Source organism: Spodoptera frugiperda, chromosome 28 (assembly GCF_023101765.2).
Source record: "Spodoptera frugiperda isolate SF20-4 chromosome 28, AGI-APGP_CSIRO_Sfru_2.0, whole genome shotgun sequence".
In the NCBI taxonomy this organism is placed as follows: Eukaryota; Metazoa; Arthropoda; class Insecta; order Lepidoptera; family Noctuidae; genus Spodoptera; species Spodoptera frugiperda.
The window spans coordinates 3,689,587-3,711,680 of NC_064239.1; the positions used below are offsets into that span (position 1 = coordinate 3,689,587).

The 22,094-nt window shown below is 36.6% G+C and overlaps 1 protein-coding gene across 2 annotated transcripts in view; it reads left to right on the top strand.

Moving 5' to 3' along the window:
* Positions 1-22,094, top strand: part of LOC118264958 (uncharacterized) — a 157,653-nt gene that overhangs the window by 114,126 nt on the left and 21,433 nt on the right. For both annotated transcript variants that reach the window (XM_050705994.1, XM_035577631.2), the window contains exons 5-6: positions 11,913-12,032; positions 13,471-13,615. In XM_050705994.1, coding sequence (XP_050561951.1) covers positions 11,913-12,032; positions 13,471-13,615 — 265 coding nt within the window. The remainder of the gene's footprint in view (positions 1-11,912; positions 12,033-13,470; positions 13,616-22,094) is intronic.

The following is a 22,094-nucleotide window of genomic DNA, read 5'->3' on the forward strand; positions in this document are numbered from 1 at the left end:
ACGTGAATTGCCCTTCGTTTTGTGACATTTACCTGTTTAAAGAATCATAATAATCTATACTTAATATTATAAAGCTGAAGAGTTTGTTTGTTTGTTTGAACGCGCTAATCTCCGGAACTACTGGTCCGATTTGAATAATTCTTTTTGTGTTGGATAGTCCATTTATCGAGGAAGGCTATAGGCTATAAAACATCACGCTATAACTATTAGGAGCGAAGAAATAAAGGAAAATGTGGACAAAACGGGGGAAATTATTAATTCTTGAGGGCTTCCGTTGCGTGCGCTGCGAAAATAGTTAAAGATACGAAAATTATATGTATGAAAGAATTATTCCTCTTATTCCTCTTAAAATGATCTAAAAAAAAGTCCGCGACAGTATATGTCTATCTTTTAGGATTAACTTACTAGAATCGTTTTAATGGTAATCAAACTGGGTCGAAATTAATGCATTATTTGTTAAGAGTTGTATTAACGAAAAAATATTAATATTTATCGAAATAAATGTGTTGTTCATTAAGAGTATTTAATTGTGAACAAAATTGTCATTACTAAACTTCAATAAACATCTTAGAAGATATTACAATTTTAAAATAACTCCGATATAAAATTCACCCGCGCCGCATGATGTGCGAAACACGACGCTGCCAGGAGGAGAGGCATTGTTTGCGAACGACGCGGAGCCTGGTGTAACTATAAGCAAAAAAATTATAGTCTTACTAACGAAGTAAAACATTTTTTGATCATTGACCATCGAAAGCGTTTGTTTACAGCGTGGCAAAAAAGCGGTTTACCACACGCCCACATTTTATTGTGGCTGTCTAACAAAGTACAACCAGATTCTACGTATAGTGCAATAATATCGGCTGAAACATTTGACAAACAAAAAAATCCAATTCTTGAATTTATTATCATAAAAATATGATAGGGTATAAAAATAGGGTCCTTAAGGATTTCATATCCTTGCGTCACCATGTATGAAAGAAAACATTTGTTCTAGAAAGTACTCTTTCTTTTTTTTTGAGGGGGGAAAATCATCCGTTGGCTACTCCTGTCTTGGGTGAAGCGAGAAGGAGTGTAAAAATCACCCTGTTCTGATTTGAGCCGGGGCCCTGGTAATCTTTTACGTTGTCTGCAGCACCGGATCGGGCATCAGCCCTATTGGGTCCCATCTGTAGTGGCCTGGCTCTTTGAGGCGCGCACAGAACGCAACGCACGGTACGCACGGGTCTGGTTTTGATCGGGCGACGAGCTACTCTTACTCACCGTCCGCAGACCCGCGCTTACGGTGGCCGGGGATCGTCACGCGATCCTCGACGCCCGGAGTGTCTTCTGCGGCGGCTGGGGCGTGATGAGGATCGTTCCCTCACGCGCTCCGCCTCCTCCTTAGCTAGGATGGCTTCGCAGAAGGGGGAGACGGCGTCCCTTTCCCCCTCGCTCCGCACCTTGGCCTGAACTAGAGCCGGACGTGAGAGGCTACCGTAGCCATTCACATCCCTAAGGACATGTCGATGCTCAGCACATGCAATGCACACCGCCACTGTATGCTCCACCATATCTTCCGGGCGGTCCTCGCAATGACGACACCCAGACGAAACGCCCGGGTGTTTCCTCCCGCCGATTTCGAAACAGGTACCAACCGAAACTTCCGTGTCCGGTAAGTACCTGCGTCAGGCGGTAGGTGAGGACGCCGTGACGCCTCTCAAGCCACTCTTCAAAGAGGGGACTTACCACTGCTATAACGCGTATGTAGCGAGCCCATCTAAGAAGTACCCTAGGAATTTTATTTCTGAAACACAAACCGGGGTGGCGGTTACCCAACCTATAGGCGCAGGTTTCCGGAAAACAGTGGAAACACATATAGTATAGAAATGAGTGTGGATTGTTCCTTATAATCATAATCCAGTGCTATCACGAATTTTCAATGCACAAATTAACCGTGGGTAACAGCTATAATTTATGAAGCTGAGAAAGTTGTTTGCAAAAATAAATATAATGCCTAAAATAACTATTCCACGCGGACGAAGTCGCGGGCACAGCTAGTCCCCAATATAAATTCACATATATTTTCCGATTTTTTAAATATTTATTGAAATTTGTTTTAGATTATAATAAAAGACATTATAATATTTATTAAAAGTATTTATTAAACATAAAACAATCAATATTTAGAGAGTAAGGAATATTTTTATCAAATTAACAGTCTTTTAGATATAATTTTCTAGCACATGTTTAATGTAATACGATTTAACAAAAGAGTCAACTTCAGACTAATTTAACTAAATTATCCTAATAAAATATGAATCAAAAACAAGTAATTAGAAGAAAAAATAACAATAAACATTATAAATAAAAAAATGACAAGCCTTGAAATGTACTAACCTAAACTAACGTTGAAAATCATTCTTTGGGTTGGCATGGTAAACAATAGGTAATTGCTGTTGGATGTGGCTTGCAAATTTTTTTTACAAGACTTACATACAATAGTGCTTTTTTTATTTTTAGATCAGACGCTGAATTATGTTCGCTATGTATAGATTTACAGTCACTTATATCACCCACTTCTTCCAAAATATTCTCTTGAGGCGTGTCTCCTATGCCTTCGCTTTCTGAGTCACTAAAATTGTGTATGATTTGATCAATTTAATATTCAGTTAGTCGGCGACTCATTTTTCCTTTTATCAACACCAATTCTGAAAAGCAAACAAATAAAAATATAACTAAGGTGAAAAAAGTAACTACGTTAAATCACGGGTGGGGTCTGCAGGTATCCCCACGCAAGCAAAAATGTAACTTACCTTAGCACAAGAGCGATGTACGTCCACTCACCGATAGGTTTCGCGTCACACTAAGATTAGCCGAAAACACGCGATCGTAACTAGACAATTTCAAAAATTATCGTCAAAAAAAGCGCGTGGGGTCTCCTCAGACCCCGCCCGTGACGTTAAAGGTTAACTAAAAATAGCGGTTTACTTACGTAAATATACTGAGAAAAGCTCTACTAGTTTCGAGTCATAGCGGGATTCTTACTAATAAGCAGTGGGCGCGGCCGTAGCCTACGCAGTATATGGGCTAGGCGATATGACGTAGACGCGGGTCAATTGAGTTTTATTATCAATTTATTATTTGCTATAGTATCTGTTTGAACCTTGTAATTCATGTTGATGTCATCAATATATTTGTTTTTATTAATTTCTACGCATCTGTTGACCAAACCTATATTGGCATTGTCACACATACCAATGTAATCCTATTTAACTATCGCAAAGTGGTAAACAAATAACAGGATTTTTGTTTACACTTTGTTGTCACGCACAGTTAACTAATGAAAAGTGCCAAATAAACCAGTTTTCTTGGTCAGACTTCGTTTTCCTTACTACTTCATGTATCCATAGGTACATTTTTCTCCAATCTTCCTCTTCCTACCCATCCATCGACATTCCGATTCATTACTCCCAGTCAAATTCCATCCCTTTTCATTCCATTACATCCTTTTAAATTTTTCAATCAGCAACGCTACTTTCAAAATTTATTCCTAACTTTAAACATTTTACGATAAAACATTCACTCTGTCGGGAGATCATGGCTAATAAAATATTCCGATTTAACAATTCCCGATTGACTCAAATAACCTTTTGAAATTCCGAGGTGTAAACAGGGATATTAATAAATAATTATGCAACATTGTGCTTTAATAAAATATGAATGCTTTCATCCTTACTTCCATTATGGCGACCATCAATATTAATGAACCTGTCAATAGCAGACCAAACCACAGCAACAGATGTCCAGTTAATTGACTGCTTACTTTTTTTGAAATGTCATCCATTAATTTCATTTTGTATTGATACTATTTAAAGGCTGTGGTTTGAATTAAAGATTTGCGTTTTATTTTTAAGATAATAAAAGTATTGTTCTAAAAATAAATGACTATTCTATTCTGTTCTTGTCGAATGTTAATGTATCGTCAGAATTATGCGAACAAAATTGGTTGAAGTACGGTACTAATAATCATAAATTTCTAATTGGCTGTAGTACTTTCATCTATAGAATTATTCATAACGTACAAATACATGGAACAAATGAAACCAATAAAACATTTCAAACAATATGTTATTAAAATTCATACCAGCAACATTTATAATAAATTCCAATCATTAAGAGCTAAATTACGTCGACACAATAAAACATTTCGTGACAAACAACACTGCAACAAAGCAATTACATTAACAATATCGAAAGCAAATAAATATAAACAAAACTATTGGTATGACAATAAATTACTATTAAACGAGAAACTCGTCGGCTTTCCAACCCTTTAATAAAGATGTACGATTAAGTTCTCGTTATTAATTAATCTATGCGAATAAAAGTCAAAGGCAATTAATTGTCTCATTCATCAGAGCTCGGCGCGCAGCCAAACTTAAATGAGGCGGGGTTCAGCCCTGGAAATCCAACCGAAACTTGCTAAGCCGTCAATATATTAATCAGTGTTAAGGTTTATTTTTCAAAGGAATTTTTTGGGAGAAATGTGACGTAAATGTTGGTGGATTTGTTTACTTTTTGCGCTTAATTACAATTAGGGTCATATTTTATGGTTTGTATTAAAAGCGTTGTATTTGAAATGAAAACCTTTAATCTTTGATCGATGACAACAATTAAATTTTTCGTCTATTTCAAAACTTATGCTTTAAATTTAGTGCTTCAAATGCTACCTGACTTTTTAGTAAAGTAAGAAACGTCATTACAATGGAACTAGAAACAGAACAGTACAAAAAATGGGTACCATCGCCTAAAACGTTTTATCATAATCGATAATCGTGGGACCGATGAATTATTCACTAGTGTACTTCATCTTAATATATTATCTTGGCAGAGTACCTACATATTAGATAACCTACTCCACAAGGAAAATACTTGAAAATTATAACGTCAAAAATTACTTCTTGACTTTAAGATATTATCACAAGACATAAAGACAACCTAACCTTTACAGACCTAAAGGTGTATAAACAAAGCTCGAATTTCATTTCTTCACTCTTAAAGATTTATGAGGAGACCCAAATAATAGGCCTTATTTCTTTCCATGGTTGTCGTATAACGTGATTTAAGGGCTAAAGTCAAGAAAATATATTCTCGTGTGGATTTAGATTAAATAATATATCTGGTGAGGGGTAAGTAGTTGGTGTTGTGTCGCGTTGTACCTCGGGGGAGCACGTAAAGCTGTCGGTCCCGGTTGTCATACGAGAATCTATGACAGTTGTTACGGCTGTCCCGGTCTAGAAACTAGTTGGACAAAGGCGGTATCATCCTTACTTTATTGTGGGACGCAGAGTGACCACGTAAAATATTGTTTTTTATTTGAATTTCGTTAAGACTTGGCTTATTTTAGCGTAGAAAATTCAAGTACTAGCTTCTGTAGGACGTTTTGAAATAAGTGGATTTATTTACAAAATGTTTATGACATGTAGTGTAGTGTAGTTGGAAAATCATTTATGACATGCTAGGGCACATTAATGATTGCTGAATGAGAGTGCTGTGAGTTTTCTATTTATTTAAACTAGAGGGTTCACGCTCCGTTGAGATCCAATAGGTAATTTATTAGTCAAAAGCAGTACGGAGTTGGCACGCAGTCATTAATCCGTTTGCCTAGTTAAGTGAGAATATTCTAAACCTATGCAGAGAAGCCTACTTTCGTGCTAGGACATAATGATATAATTACAATTTAATTCTACATTCATGATTTTCTCTACATTATTATTACTATAATCTTTTTTTAATAATTTCATCCTTTTACTAGTTCTAATTCTTATAAGCACTACGTCTGTTTTAGAGTAAATTTTTAAACAGTAACAGTTCTTAAGCCGAAAGTATTTACAATAAAGCTTCAAAAAAAAAGTTATTCTCAAATCTGGAATCTTTATAACACAGTTTTTTTGCGCCGTCAAAAACTCAAATGAAACGAGTGCTAGAGCGTAGTCGAATTGATCTTACAATTTTAATTATTATACTCAACTTTTGCAAAAGACGTTTTGAAAGGGGAAAGTTGAAACCTGACTTCAATTAAAATTATATTTTACTCACTTTGCTGAAGAGCTTGTTAAATAATTAATGACTGGTGTGACTGCTTGCTTAGTATTTTGATGAGCTCGTGAAATGAGTAGGAAGGAATAAATTAGAAAGGCGCCGGAGAGGGACGGGTATGTACGTGCGGTCAGAAAGGAAATTTTCACGGATAATTTCACACCTTATTATTTGAAGAGAATATATAATATGTTCTCTCCTTGAGTTTTGAAAACGATATTAATTTCCTGCATAATAAGTAGTAACATATGTGATTGTTAAGTACAACTTCTCAAGTTTGATCCTCTAATTAAGCAAGCAAATTAAAAGGAATCATAATGTGTTCAAGTTTTCTTAGCAATATTTTCTGTAAATATAAATGCGAATATCATTAAGTTTGTATGTTTGTTTTTTTCTTACTCCTTCACGACAAAACTGCTGAAGGGAGTTAGATGAAATTTGGAACAGGGGTGGATTATAGTCTGGAATAACACATAGGTCAATTTTTATCGGGACCGCGGGCGAGTTCGCTGGCAGAAGTTAGTATATTATATGTGACTGTTAAGTACAACGTTTCAAGGTTGGTCTCCATTTCAAGAAAAATATTCAAGTTTTTCGATTTCGCTTTCGATATTCTCAATCTGAGCGCGCACTTATCGCAATGGGCCTTATTACTCATCTTTCAAGAGATGAGTGGATTCTAAGTGCACCTTTGAATTTCTGGGGTATAAAAGGCGTTAAAGTAGAAGGTTGTTTCTGATGTATAAATATGGAAACTAAAGATTTACATAACTTTTAAATATTTATTTCAGAACTAGATTTTTGTAAAAAGCTTAGTTTTCAGTCATGACTGCACGGTTGGCGTCGTGGCTGGACTGGCTATCGTACAATTTGTAGCGGGTTCGATTCCCGCAAGTGTAGCACTTTGTGTGATCCACAAACTGTTGTTTCGAGTCTGGGTGAAACTGTATGTTTGCAAACGTACCCATGTCGAAGGGAAAATCCTGGTGTGATATGAAAAAAAAAAGGATTTATGTAAATAATTTAGCTTTCAGTCATGTTGTCCTGAAAAATAAAAAATGTAATACAATTCGTAAAGATTTAAATTTTCGTATTCAATATCCACTTTTAGAGGTCACTTTCAAACATGTAAACCAAACCACAAACAGCACGTCAACGTGCGTTTGAAAAAAAACTCAAAAGAGAATAGACTTTTTGCGTGTGCTCAGAATAGAAAATTCCAGAAATTTTATTATACACTGCAGCAACCTCCTGAAAAAAATAGAAAAACATTGAAAGCGTCTTGAGAATTCAAATTACTCGTAAATATCTCGTGTTCCTTCAATATTTTATTCTACAAGGACGATTCACTCGGCGAGACCGTAAAAACCGAAAAACCGATACTACACACGATAAATAGACCAGCTCTGTTGACTTTAACATAATCGGGCGATAAATACACCTATAATTCTTGGTATTATCCCGAAAAAAGGTGATTCGGAATGTCAGCTTACGTACTAGTGAACATTTCATATTCGGAATACGCAGTTTTAGACCGTTTTTTATTGTCCTAGCGTGATAGATGGCGACCTATCTCTTGAACACATTTATACGCGTGGCCACCAACGATTATGGAAACATAAAATGCTTTAGATGATATTATTGTAACGTTTGATTTGCTTCCCTCGAATAAAATGTACCAATAAAATAAAAAATGGCCGTGAATCATTTTTATTTGAATCCTGTGTGGGGATTTTATCGGGGTTTCGTTAATGTTAGGGTAATTTGACGGTTTTGATTTGTTGAACTTTTGTTTGGATTGTTACTAAATAAAAGAATTTACGTATTAAGCCAAGGATACACTAGGGGATAAAATATGTCCTGCGACACGCGTCGCCTGCGATGTTGGGTAAACTAGCGCGACGTTGCCAGACTTTGGTCGACATATCTGGCAACATCGTGCGACAGGACATCGCTATGGACATGAGCCGCAAGTTGTCATCATATAATATGTCCGATACATCATGTCGTGGGAATTTTTGTTCCCTAGTGTATCCTTGGCTTTATACAACCAACTAGCATGGTATATTTACTAGGTCTCTATAGTGTGACCTTAGTTTTCAATATACTTTTACTTTGATTTTATTGTAACTTTCGTGAGACATACTAAATTAATTATTATGTTATCGGCTTACTCACGTAATGTTTGTGAATATGAGCCTCTAGCATGGCTTGAAACTAGTCGAGTTCCTCGTCAAAACATTACGTGAGTAAGCCGATAACATAATAATTAATACTTTTGCTTGTTAAAAAAAGAGAAGTAAAACATCACATCCGAGGTTAACTTTACAAGATGATTATCTATTTATTAACTCATTTTAATGGATCATTATACTCATGTATAAAGCCATATTCGACTATCCGCATCCCACAAAGTGAAGGTGGTAATACATATCCACCATATATGTATATACATATGTATACACGAGTGAATAGATCAAGATAATCTGTTTATCTTATTTGATTACTACCTCCAGGGTCTTCGCTCAAAAGGGTATTGATTAGCAATTAGTCTCACCCAGTTACTTAGAGGTTCATTAGACATCGAAAGAAGGTCTGGCCGGTAAATTAATTTTCAACCATTTACTAAGACGTATTCTTGTGTACGATACAACAACGTAAGTATTTACTGATTGTAGTCTTTCGTGTTTTACTATAAAAGTAAATGAAAGAATATTTTTCTTTATTTTGTTTTTTGAGGTCTTTAAGGTGCTTTATATGATTCGATGATGTCATTTGCACTGGCAGAGAAAGCAATAATATTAGATAGAAAACTATTGCGGAGTGTTGGTTTTAAAGAATAATCAACTGGAGTTAAGTTTTTATGGTATAGTCCGGTAAAAGAGCAGACGGATTACTTGGTGGATTTGCTAAGGCCTGGGTTAACCAAAGGCGTTATAAGTGCGTTGCCGACCTGTCAGGGTATAGGGATTAGGAATTAAAAGGTTGTTGGGGAATCGGGGATTGGGAAGGGGAGTAATTGGGCATCCGGTAACCTCACTTACACAACGCAAGCGTTGTTTCACGTCGGTTTTCTGTGAGGCCGTGGTATCACTCCGGTCGAGCATGCATGGCTCTCCCACACTTTATTTGCCTAGGTAAAACAGTAGTCCCTTTTTAATACGTTCTTCTGTGCACCAAAACCCGTAAACAAAGTGTAGAAGTTAAAAGCCTAACTAATTCTCTTTCATATTATACACGTGTAATATTGTGTAGGGAAATAAGCTACTCGGCAAAATTATTCGCCCGTTACTATTGTATTCAACTATAAATAGGATGGTCAATAATTTTCATCAGTGAATAGACAGCCTATAAACTTTATTAAGGTATTGATTTATTCGAATTGTATCGAAATTAATTTATATTCAAAGGATCCATGATCTGGTTATCTAATTTTATATAGATATTGGTCGCTTTTGGAGAATACAGATTTCCTTTTGAACATAACACTTTGTTACTATGCAGAGGCAGCCCACTATAACATGTTTTTTTTTACATCTACACCCTCCTTGTATACTGACTTGGATAAAATACTAAACACAGTCACATAAATATAGTGTAATAAGCATAAAAATAACCGCCCCTTCGACGTATAGTCATATCATTTTATCTAGAGAAACCTAGTTTCAGTAACGTGTTGGTACATTTAGTACGCAATCCAGATTTCTAAACCAGAGTCTGATTGCCTTTCAAGTTCAAAATTTAATAGGACAGAGACTAGACACGTGCCTGGCAAATGACACAGGCTTGCCACGCTTCCTAGTACGCAAGTCTAATACTTGAAATAGCCCTAAGCTGTCAAGTGTCAGTAATGTGTTATGAGGAACGTGAAAGTAACTCACGCTAAACTCACTGAATGGATGTTGATAATAATCTATACTAATACTAATATTATAAAGCTGAAGAGTTTGTTTGTTTGAACGCGCTAATCTCAGGAACTACTGGTCCGATTTGAATAATTATTTTTGTGTTGGATAGCGCATTTATCGAGAAAGGTTATAGGCTATAAATCATCACGTTACGATCAATAGGAACTGAGCACAGCGGCGAAGCCGCGTGAAAGTAACTAGTTTCTAATAAAGAGTTATCAGATCATAGACGTTCGGAAAAAGCACACGCTGAAGCAATCGTGGCTACGACAAAAACACTGACTAAACAACATCGTACTTCTTCTTGAAATAGTTTTTGATTAAGTTTTCCACAATGACCTACTAAACTGAAAAGTAAATCATTTAATTAATATTCAAATAACTCTGAGTCTAGACGTCGAAATAAATTGCCTCGACTCAAACCTGACCTTACTCATTTTGCAATATGAAGTGTCAATTATCACTTGCCTTAACGAAACTACTAACAAGAAGGTAAAGGGGTAAAATCAAATCCAATCCATCATCACGTTTACAAATTCAATAATGAACGTAGGTGTATCAAAAGGGTAAGAGCTATTAATAGTCACATTGTTTCGACTAGATTTGTACATTAAATCCAAATCCGGGCCTGTCCACCATTGTTATTTCAGATTTGTCAATGTTTATCCTTAATACCAATTCAAGCATAAGGGACATCGATTAATAATATTTGACCTAAAATAATTTCTCATTTGTGATTATATAAAGGACTACAGAGGTTCCTACTCAGGTTTATGCCTTTAATTACTTTGACAGTTTTATTGCTGGGCTTTTTTCGGTTATAAATAATTGTGCCTAGTATATGGCAATAGGCTCACCCCCAGAAAAGTGGGTGTAAATTGTATAGCGGCATTTCGTGCCGTAATGTACACCTCTGTCTATCCTTTCGGGGACAAAAGGCGAGACGTTGTTGTTTTTTTTTCTACTATTATCACCCTAGTCTTCGTCTCTTCATTCTAAACCTCTACCATAACAAGACTTTCTTAATCGTTTCTACAACAAATTCTTGTACGAAGTAAAATCTTGAAAGTTGCAATAACTTACTAGGCTCTAAAATTAGTTAGTGATTGTACTAAAAGCACTCCAATTCATTCAATATTATTCAACGGTAACATAAACAGTTGTCAAAGCTGAACGTGACGTCACAGTTCAAAGTAATCTCGCTTTGAGGCACTCCATAATGTCTCATGAATAAATTACTGGCTAGTTGCTTGAAAGAGAATAAAATGCTATTTTATTATTCACTTGTTTATTTACTGGAGGTTGTTTAGTGACTACGGACGTTTCTATAGACGACTTACGTACAGACGATTTGTTTGGAATTCTCAATCAAAGGAACGATTTAAATAAATAGAAGTTTCGAGTTATGCTAACTTACTGGGTCCTAAAACGTAATCATAAATGGCTCTTTCGAAATTATAACTCCCAATTTCAAATGGAGAATGAAAAATTCTGGATCCAATTTTGTAGTCTCGTTCAACATTAGATTAATAAAGTTTTAAATGAACGATCGGTATCGATCGATTTCATATAAAACATAGTTGGTAACTAATTCATAGTCTTGTATTAAAATTGTTGGACCGTACTAACAATTTTAAGCCGAACAAAAGGAGACAAAGGCTTTTAAATTGATAAGCATTTGTTGCTACGTTCAACGCGTAACTAAGCATCAAAGACATTAAAACTACAATACCATTAGCCAGCAGTTGGAAGCTATTCACTAGAATTATGTTTGCTATTTTTCCACTTTAATAGGTGGGAAAAGTAACGATCCATATTGGTTGAACCTGAGCGTTAAACTGAAAGTTTTCCGGGTCGTGTCGGCTTTTCTTATCTGTTGTCACGCGAACCGTAAGTTAACAGTTTGTAATGTTATCTTTGTAGGCGCTGAGTCAGCATGTCCTGCATCGGGTGGATGGAGAAACAGTCGGTGGCCCAATGACAGCGTACAGCACCATACAATTTGTCGTACAAAAACATCACTTCGTCAGAGGGAAAATCAAGGTGAGAATTGTAATAATATTTTTATTACCAATAAAATGAATCGTCAAAAGAAACCTTTATGTCCTAATCCCACTTCGCTATAATGTAAGGGAAAATATAATCTAATTTACGTAGAAATAAAATGTAAATGAAGTCTATTCAAAGAGGGTAAATTACGATTTTTATATCGTGTACAAATTACGTTACCTATAACTCAATAGTTAACGACGTGGTACTTATTATTGTAATGATCTGTATTGGGAATGATATTATTTTTTGGCAATAAGTACCGAATATTATGTACTCGTACTACACAATATTGGAGAGTTATTTGCCTTTCTTTTCTAAATAATATTGGGAATTCTTTAGTTACATTAGTCTGATATCTGACACGATTCTTTCAAAAAACAAAGTTAAAGTACCTACTTTAATTTTGATATAAAGAAGAAGTTTAGAGTCATCCTCATCAACAGCCTATAAGTAGCATGGAGAAGATTTGAACATTAATCACCACGCTTGCTCAATGCGGGTTGGTTATTTCAAACTATAACAAAAGGTTCCCTCACGATCTTTTCCTTCACCGTTTGTCAGTGGTATCTAAATAATCTTAGAAAGTATATATAACTAGGAAAATGTCACATTGGTACTTGCCGTTGGTAGGTTTCGAACCTCGTGCATGAAAAGCGGGCGTCTTAAAACCTACATGACTGTTTCTTAGTAAAGAGTATTTTCTCCAAATGACAATAAGTTCAACCTATATTTCTTAATCTTAAATAAAAATCTGTGTCTAAATTTAAGTATAAGCTACACCTAATGTAAAAAGTAATATAAAATTTCAGTTCAAAGCGTAATAACTAGAACCACTTGATCGTAGTTCAGTTTCTCTAGAAAACTACCTATTTCAGTCGTAAATTTGGAAAACACTATATCAGCTAAGTTCCCTATACTTTGCAGTAATAAATAATGTAGTATTTTAGTGCAATACACGGTTAGTTATGAAGCATTGCCTAGACTTTGTGACCACGAAACTGCGATTAACATCGCGCATTGTGATTTAGACTTTCGATATAAAACATTTCTGTTCTGCATGCTTGTAACGGTTAGAGAAACTAGAGGTAGGTAGAGGTTGTTGCGTAGTAAGTAAGTAGTAAGTTTGACTTTAGAACACTGACATTTAAGAATTGATTCGTCTTTAAAATTGGGTCTTTCAGTACAAAAAAAAAATACTTTCATAACTACCTTTTGTGGTTATTTCAACCCATTACAGCAAAACGTTCGATTAATCGGACGCTAGAAAATTCTATTTATTGTGAATAATTAATTGAATAACAAATAATTTAATTATAATCATAATAACTGCTATAATAAACTTTATGCTGTAATGGGTTAACAACAATGACGCCATAATTATTATGTTTTTGTTACACAATTTTCATAACTATTTTGTCTTTTTATTCAGATTCGGTGTACGGCAAGCGTCTACTCAATATACTTACAAAGCTTAGAAAAGAGCGCTGAAGAGGAGAGGATACGAACCACTCCGGTCAGCCTCCCAGAGGTACACGAAGCAGTAGTGTACTCTATACATCGCCTGCCAGAAACTAGTAAGTCTCTTGAGATTCCTTTCACAATGCGCAATGGACAATAAATATTTTATTTGCTTGACATGTTGAATACAGTTATGTTAGTAGCAAATTGGTCTTGTTGTTACTTCGTTGGCGATTCTAGTGTGATTCTTCTTTTCAGATAATTTAGTTGAGGATCATGGAATGTATTTGCCTTTTTTCACTATTGTTCAAAATATACAATTCCGTGTAAATACTTAAGTATGAAGAGTTCACTGTAATAAATATTTAAGTGGGTACAAGAAATACAAGAACACAATATTCAAGTATTTTATGAGATGTATGTTTTTGTAGGAAAATACCGTGAATGTATAAAAGACTTCGAAATACTACAAAGTTTCTTCTGTTCTTAGAAATGACGAATCATAGTCTTAGTCAATTCAAGACTTGTTTAACATAGCATCTTATTCAGCTTTTTAACGGCAACTTCTAGTTAATTTTATTATTTCTTCAAACTTTACTTTGTATGTAAAAGGAGCACATGCAAATGTGAAACGATTTCCTAGATTTCATTAACCAAGCCAATTATTTTCATAATTAGCTTTTAGAACACAAATTTTCTTATTTCGAAGTCTAGTTTTTGAATTTGTAGAAGTAAAATTTTCGTCTTATTATGATATACTTATGGTATAGCCGGTAAACAAGCAGGCGGATCACCTAATGGTAAGCAATCGCCGCCGCCCATGGACACCCGAAACACCAGAGGCGCTACAAGTGCGTTGCCGGTTAGGAATTTATGTACTTGGGCCTCCGGTAACCTTACTCACATAACGAAACATAACCTTGCGTTGTTTCATGTCGGTTTTCTGTGAGGCTGTGGTATCACTCCGGTTGACCGGCCCATTCGTGTCGAAGCATGACTCTCCCACACTTAATACTTATTTATATCCTTTTGCCGGTATTTAAGAGAGTTAGAATATCGACGGATCTGTTGATTGGCATCCTGATAGACCGAAGTTTAAATGTTAAAATTAATACCGATATTCTAAACTTTCTTGGTAAGGAAATGAAGGTATTCACAAGATACTTTAATAAGGAAAGAAAACCCTCATGTGCAATGTAAACGTGCCACCAACGAGAGAAAATTACATTGTAATTGTGACATTATCATCTGAACACCACTTTGTGGAAACCGTTCCGTATAAAAACACCTAATTTCAATATTAACCGTATCCTACGTAGGTATTGTAATTTAATTATTTCGCCACGTGTGAAATAAAGGCCTACCTGATACATATCGCGTTAAATTGAACATTTTCGTTCACTAGTTGAACACAAAACACTATTACTAACGACCTTAATTTCAAACATTATGACTGCGACCTTCGTCGAAATAAATCAGACCATTAATACCTTTCAATTTTGAACTTCAATATTTTAATTAAAACGGTATTAATTGATATTCATTTCGACGAGTTCAACCTTAAGGATCTTCTCTATTTTTAGTAATTTATTTTTTAATAACAGCTTTGCTGGTCTTGATTTTTCTAAAATTGGTTATTTGATGAGTTTCTTTTTAATATAAAAATAAAATTTATTTAAAATTTAGCTCAGAAAGAGCTGCGGCCTGCCTAGCGGGTTATCGGGGCTCTGACTCCAAAAGCAGGCGTAGAAATAGGGTGTTTTTAGTCAGTAAGAGTTTGACACTCTCTCTCGTCTCGCCCAAGGCGGGAGAAGTAATTAGATAATTTTCTCCCCTCAAAAAAAAAAAGCTCAACAACAGGCAAGAGAAAATTTGAAAACGAAACACATCGGCACCAAACGCTATTGTCACTTTCGTATAGGTTAATGATTAAACCAATCTCCTTTCAATAAATCTTAAAGTATTTAAACATTAAAATATTAGTCCAAACTTCCCTAATTCGTTGCAGAGATATTTAGCGATATCCAAGACCTAAGTTCAGCTTAACTGTGTACAAATTTTCATAAAGTTAGTATCACAGTAAGGTAACCGGTCCACGGTAACGAGGAAATTAACTGTTATTACTTTAGCTGATCTGAGCTAAATTACAAATGACCTAGTTCTAACTAGTAACCACGTTGACCAAGTAATCTATACTTATACTTACTACTTACTAATATATAAAGCTAAAGAGTTTGTTTGTTTGAACGCGCTAATCTCCGGAACTAGTGGTCCGATTTGAATAATTAATATTGTGTTGGATAGCGCATTTATCGAGGAAGGCTATAGGCTATAAAACATCACGCTATGACCAATAGGAGCTAAGCAGAGCGGGTGAAACCGCGCGGAAGCAGCTAGTAGAGTATATGTATAATAATATTATCGAACAAAATATTGACATAGTCAATCCTTTTTGGAGGCTTTTATACATTTTAATAGTTTGGGTGCGGTACGTAAATCTCTTGTGTAAAGTTTGAAGCGCTATCGGTTATTTTATCATAACAAAAGCGATGTAAATATTGGACGTAATTATAAAAGATTTATTTTATACTTTGTATAACGTAAATTGTGTTGCATTTAAGTTTTATTTTATTTATTTATTTAAATCAACACATCCTTACAGGTTAAATAAAATGCGATAATGTAGTCATTTAATATAGAAAACGTTTAATTAATATTGTAATATAGCCATATTAATTTTGATAATTGCCACTATCCATCAAGTAGAACCAACATCAGTCGTTACTTGAGTTATGTGTTATTCCATTCCTACTACTCCTGTTCTTTTTATCACGATGCCAAACATACAAACTTTCGTATTGATAATATTAGTAAAATTATAAGTCTACTTTTATGAAAGCTAACTGTCTTTCAACTTTCGATCAACAAAACAGAATTTGACATGATAACCCGTTTCCCTATTCATTAATAATGCACAACCAAGTAAGCTCACACCATCTGCAAACCATCCTTTATCGAACAATTCTTTATTTTCGACAACCGAAGTCCCAAAGCCTTTTGTGTATGTGCACTAAAGAATGCAAAACCAAACTATTTTAAGTCCGTCCCGAAAATGTTCCGAATCGTCCCGAAAATTTCCGAATGAACTATTTCGGCCGATGCCATTGATTGGATCACTCGAATTTCGAACTGCATTTTAGGAACACGAACGTGTATTTAGACTCTCTGTTCTGTTTGTAAAGAAAGTTGCTGAAGTTAAATTAGTTTACACAGTACAGTAAGGATCCGTGATCTGAATTATTCATTTTTATATGAATCTTGAATGTTTTTGTCTTTTCAGTGATTTTATTAAAGAAATGTATTTCAACATAATTTGTAATTTGTAATAATATTGTTTTTCAAAACTGTATTCAGAATATAGTTTTTTTTTGTTTTACTTTCTTATTTTTATGACTGGCTTGATACGTCGGACTTGTACTATTTTTTAGATGTTAACATTAAAATTTCCCCTTGCGTCATTTTCAAATTTCAAACTAAATACATACTAAGATCTCTTTATTTCTATTTAAAATTCACCCTTACCGCCAAATTAAATCCTAGATCAAAAGGATCAAAATAAATAATAGAACCGTTTACTTAAAAGTCAGGTTAGGTCAAGCATCTTAGGAAAATCATTAAAAAATAAAGGGCTGTATGACTGTCAAGTTATTCTCGGAACTAAGATAAAAATCGTCTTCACAACCGTGAAATGAGTAAAACTTTAAGAAAAGGGTTGCCTGCGTAGAAACCTAATCTAAACGTCAAAGACTTCTTTGAATGTATAAAGAAGTGTTTCTGGAACTTTCTATTTTTGTACTTTCTCTTTTTTTACCTACACAAGCCTTTAATAACTGTAACGTATACGTACTTACTATACTATACTTATAAGTAAAGTATTTTCCAGCCCTTTCATGTTTTGCCAAAAAGGGATCTATGAGTATAGAATTACAATACAAAATGCGTATTAAATGTAACGCCCACTTTTCACCACAAACATAAAAATAATCCCATAAAAATATACATACATTATTATTTATACAATGGCGTAAATATGTGAGTGTCCATTAAAAATAGCTCTTGCCATTTCTTGGGGAGACGAAGCAAGAAACCCACGTTTTAGCCAGTAAGAGTCTGACAGTTCCTTTCATCCTCTCCAAGCGCTAAATAATCTTAGTAGACATTACTTCTCTTTTAAGCGACATCAATTACAAAGAAGGTTCACAGTTTGACCTGTATGTATATTAACGCGCGATTATCTCGCGTTTGGCTGAACTGATTTTGATGCAGTTTTCAGCATTGTATTTTTCAGTTTTGATGAAAAAATTAAGGTATATTACCGTACTTAAAAAAATTATGTTCACACTTTAACATCTGAAAACGGTTCCAATTTATTTTTTAAGATTTTTACGCTACATTATTATCATTTATTTTTATTATTTTTTCTTTTGAGCACACGAACAAAGCCATTAGTAACAGTAACTTATGTAATATACCTATCTATATTGTTTTCTGTATAACTAATTTTATCAACAAAGACAAAATATAATGCTTCAGCTCTTCTATGATGATTCCTAGAAACTCAGACATCGATACACTACTTGTAATGTACCTTTGTAGGTGTAACTGCTGAGGGCAATTAGTCTAGTGTATTAGTTGCTAGTTAGGTTAATGACTTCAATGTGTCTATTTGTGTTTGTGTGACTAACTTTGATGCCAATAATTAAATCGAACTAGTTGATGCCCGCGGCTTCGCTCGGATGGATTACGGTATTTTTTACGGCAAATTCATCAGCGTAAACTATTAATTTTTATTTTTTAATTTTTTTAAGGTAGAAAATCATCCAATTACTTCTCCCGCCTTGGGCGAGGCAGGAGGGAGTGTCAGACTCTTACTAACTAAAAACCACACCGTTCCTACTTCTGCCTACTGGTCCGCAGCTTCGGATCAAAAAAAGTATATTAATTTTAGGACATAACTTTTTATTCCAATTTTTCTGCCGATAAATATATCAGTTCGATAATATATTAGTTACCTGCCAATAAAAGTCCCGTCAAAATCGTTCCAGCCATTTCAGAGATTAGCTAGAACAAATAGAGAAAAATTGTATTAAATGTTATTTTGGTGTATATTCATATGCATGTCGTATTCATATGCATATAATTATATGATTGCCTTACCTGATAGACAAACAAAGCCCACCTCTTGGACATGTAAGCATAATTATTACTGTTAGCTCCATATCAAGCCAGCTTCAGACTGCGATAGATCTACCAATTAACCCCCAATGGCTTAAAGTATAAAGATCAAAATAGCACGTCATTGTCAAAATCTAAAATATGTGTTGGCGTTCTAATTTGACCTTTAACCAGTAAACAATTTTTTTTTTTTTTTTTTTTGAGGGTGGAAAATCATCCAATGACTTCTCCCGCCTTGGGCGAGGCGAGAGGGAGTGTCAGACTCTTACTGACTAAAAACCACCCCGTTCCTACTCCTGCCCGTCGAGCCGGAGCCCCGGTAAACCCGCTAGGTAGTCCGCAGCTCCGGATTAGGCATCAGCCCTACTGGGCCCCATCTGTGGTGGTCTGATGGCTCTTTGAGGCGCGCGCAGAACGCGACGCGCCGCACGCACGGGTCTGGTTCTGGTCGGGCGGCGAGCTACCCTTGCTCACCGTCCGCAGACCCGCACTTACGGTGGCCGGAGATCGTCGCGCGATCCCCGACGCCCGGAGTGTCTCTCGCGACGGCTGGGGCGTGAGGAGGTTCGTTCTCTCACGCGCCCCGCCTCCTCCTTAGCTAGCATGACTGTTTTGCAGCAGGAGGAGAGGGCATCCCAGTCTCCTCCCTCTGCACTATTGCCTGTACCATAGCCGGACGCGAGGGTCGCCGTCGCCGACCACATCCCTGAGGACACGGCGGTGCTCAGCCCACGCAGGGCAGACCGCAAGCGTATGTTCTACCGTGTCCTCCGGGCGGTCTTCGCAGTGATGACACCCGGGCGTTTCTTCCCGCCCAATCAGAAACAGGAACCTACCGAAGCTTCCATGTCCGGTAAGCACCTGCGTCAGGCGGTAGGTGAGGACGCCGTGGCGCCTCTCTAGCCACTCCTCAAAGAGGGGACTTATCGCTGCAATGACAGCGAGCCCAGCCCTTGGTTGCGACAGTCGCTGCTGCCATTCCGCCATGAGATCGCGCCGGAGCTCATCCCGCCACGCATTAATCTGGCGCGGCAGTGGAGTTTCGCCCCGGCGACGCGCGTCGGCGCGCAAACTAAAGACGCGCGCGAGCACCTTCGCCTCCAGATCCCACGGCGGGAGTCCGGCAAGGAGGTTGGCCGCCTCTCCGGAGATCGTGCGATATCCGCGGATCACTCGAATGGCCATGACCCTCTTTAACGTGAGCAGCGCCCGAGCTATGCCGCCGCATCAGGTTCGGCGCCCACACAGGGGCCCGTAGACCCATGGACCGCACGATATTACCGCGTACAACCTCCGGCAGGAGGCATTTGGCCCCCGAGGTTGGACAGGAGGAGCTTAAGCGCAGCCCCCGTCCGTTCCAACTTAGGAGCCAAACGTCGGAATAACCAGTAAACAATAAGGTATCTTAACACTTGGCAAGGGTAATGTTATTGGGAAAGTGAGGCACAGCGTGAAACCACGTGTAAAGCGAGATGTGCTGGTGTAAGTGACGTCACACACATAATTACAACCGCCCCCTGTTTATGACATATGACACAACTAATTAATTTGAATTGTGTCAACTATCTTACGTACGGTACATAAATAAGTTTACGCCTTGGTTACACGCTCGTGAAGGTAGACAGAAACCACAGAAACTTTTAGTCATGCTCGTAGAATTTCGTTGGCTTTTAATTCTCAACAGACACTTGAAATAATTTTGATCTCTTCTAGCACCTTGGTCTAGAAATAAACCGGGAGATGACAGATTTCCAGCAATATACGTATACCACAACTTCCTCTAACCTAGTTTTGGCTTATTGACTCCACGTTTCTTTCCAAGGATCCTTTTTTGAAGGGGAAAAATCATCCAATTGACCGAGGCAAGGCGAGAGGATGTCAGACTCTTACTGACTAAAAATTATTCCGTTCCTACTCCTGCTTTGCGAGCCGGAGCCCCGGTAAACCCGCTAGGTAGTCTGCAGCTCCGTACCATCTGTGGTGATCTGATGAATCTTTGATGCGGGTGGAACGCGACGCGCCGTTCGCATAAGCCTGCTTCTGAGTAGGCGGCGAGCTAGCCTAACTCGCCGTCCACAGAACCACCCTTACGGTGGTCGAAGAACATCGTGCGATCCCTAACGCCCGGTGGGTCTCTCGCGACGGCTACCCAATGACCCCAACCCTGGGTTGAATGACCCTATAAATTACGTTTTTTCACTAAATAAACTTTCAAAATGACCCTTCAACTGTTCAAAACCTCACACTATCTCACCGTCATTAATATTCGGACCAATCTCACCAAAAACACAAAACCAAGTTTTGTTAAGTCGGTATACGAGTTAGGTTATATGATCTCATTAATTTCAAAGCTATATTTTATTAGGAAGGTAAGTTAACAAATGGCCTGCGTTCAACAAAGACCTAAAATGGTTACGGAACATGCCTACAGCGGTTTAACGTAGCGTTAAGAGTTGGGTTGAAGGGAATTATTTCCATTCCGGCATTTGTTGAAACACTGATATTTTTTACTTTTAATTGATCCGGTAGGATGCGAGCACGTTTACCGGCCAGCTTTGCCTATAGATTAACAAAACTTTTAATCACGAAATGTTCCGATTAGACGTACCGTACCTATATTCGTTTTACGTGAATTTTTGGCGCTTTGTGCACGTTATGGGCTTGCTTTGGAACTGCAAATAAAGGTTTTTATTGCGCGAATTGTTTCAGTAGCTGTTTGTAAAGTAAGAATTTATTAATGTGAATGCTTCTTTTATTTATTCAGTTGTAAAAGAACACTGCACTACTTATTCTACTTTTGCAATGAGATGGGTAGTTATTACCTTGATTTTAGGTAGTAACAAAGTGACACAGAGACTCGTATTTTTATATAAAGCTGTTCCCTCTCCCTTTCTTTAATTTCTTCTAAGCCAATAACCCAAATTTCAAGAAAAAGCCTTCTTAAGCCACTTAAGTGTACTTTCACCTACACCTTCTAAGAATATCTTTACTGTTAACCCTAAATGATAAAAGTCCTTTGAATCGAAAGTGAGAAAATACAAAACAGCCTTCAAGCAAAGGCTTTCAGAAATCTAAGAAAAACTATTTAATAATGAGCTTAGTAACAGTGGCCAATTCAGTAGAAATTTGTTAAGATACACTTTTTTTGCTTTACTAAGAATTATGAGTATGAAAAAGAATTACTTTTTCTTTAAAAAAAAAAACAATTCCCTACTCTAGAATTTTCTCCTGTATCGTGGGTGCGTTTACAAACAATCAATTTCAATTCTGTTATCTTTCTTAGGGGTTTTAGGTAGTAGGTGTTTGAATCCTTATTACCCATTAATGGGTCAGAGTAAGACACATTTGAAAATATATTTT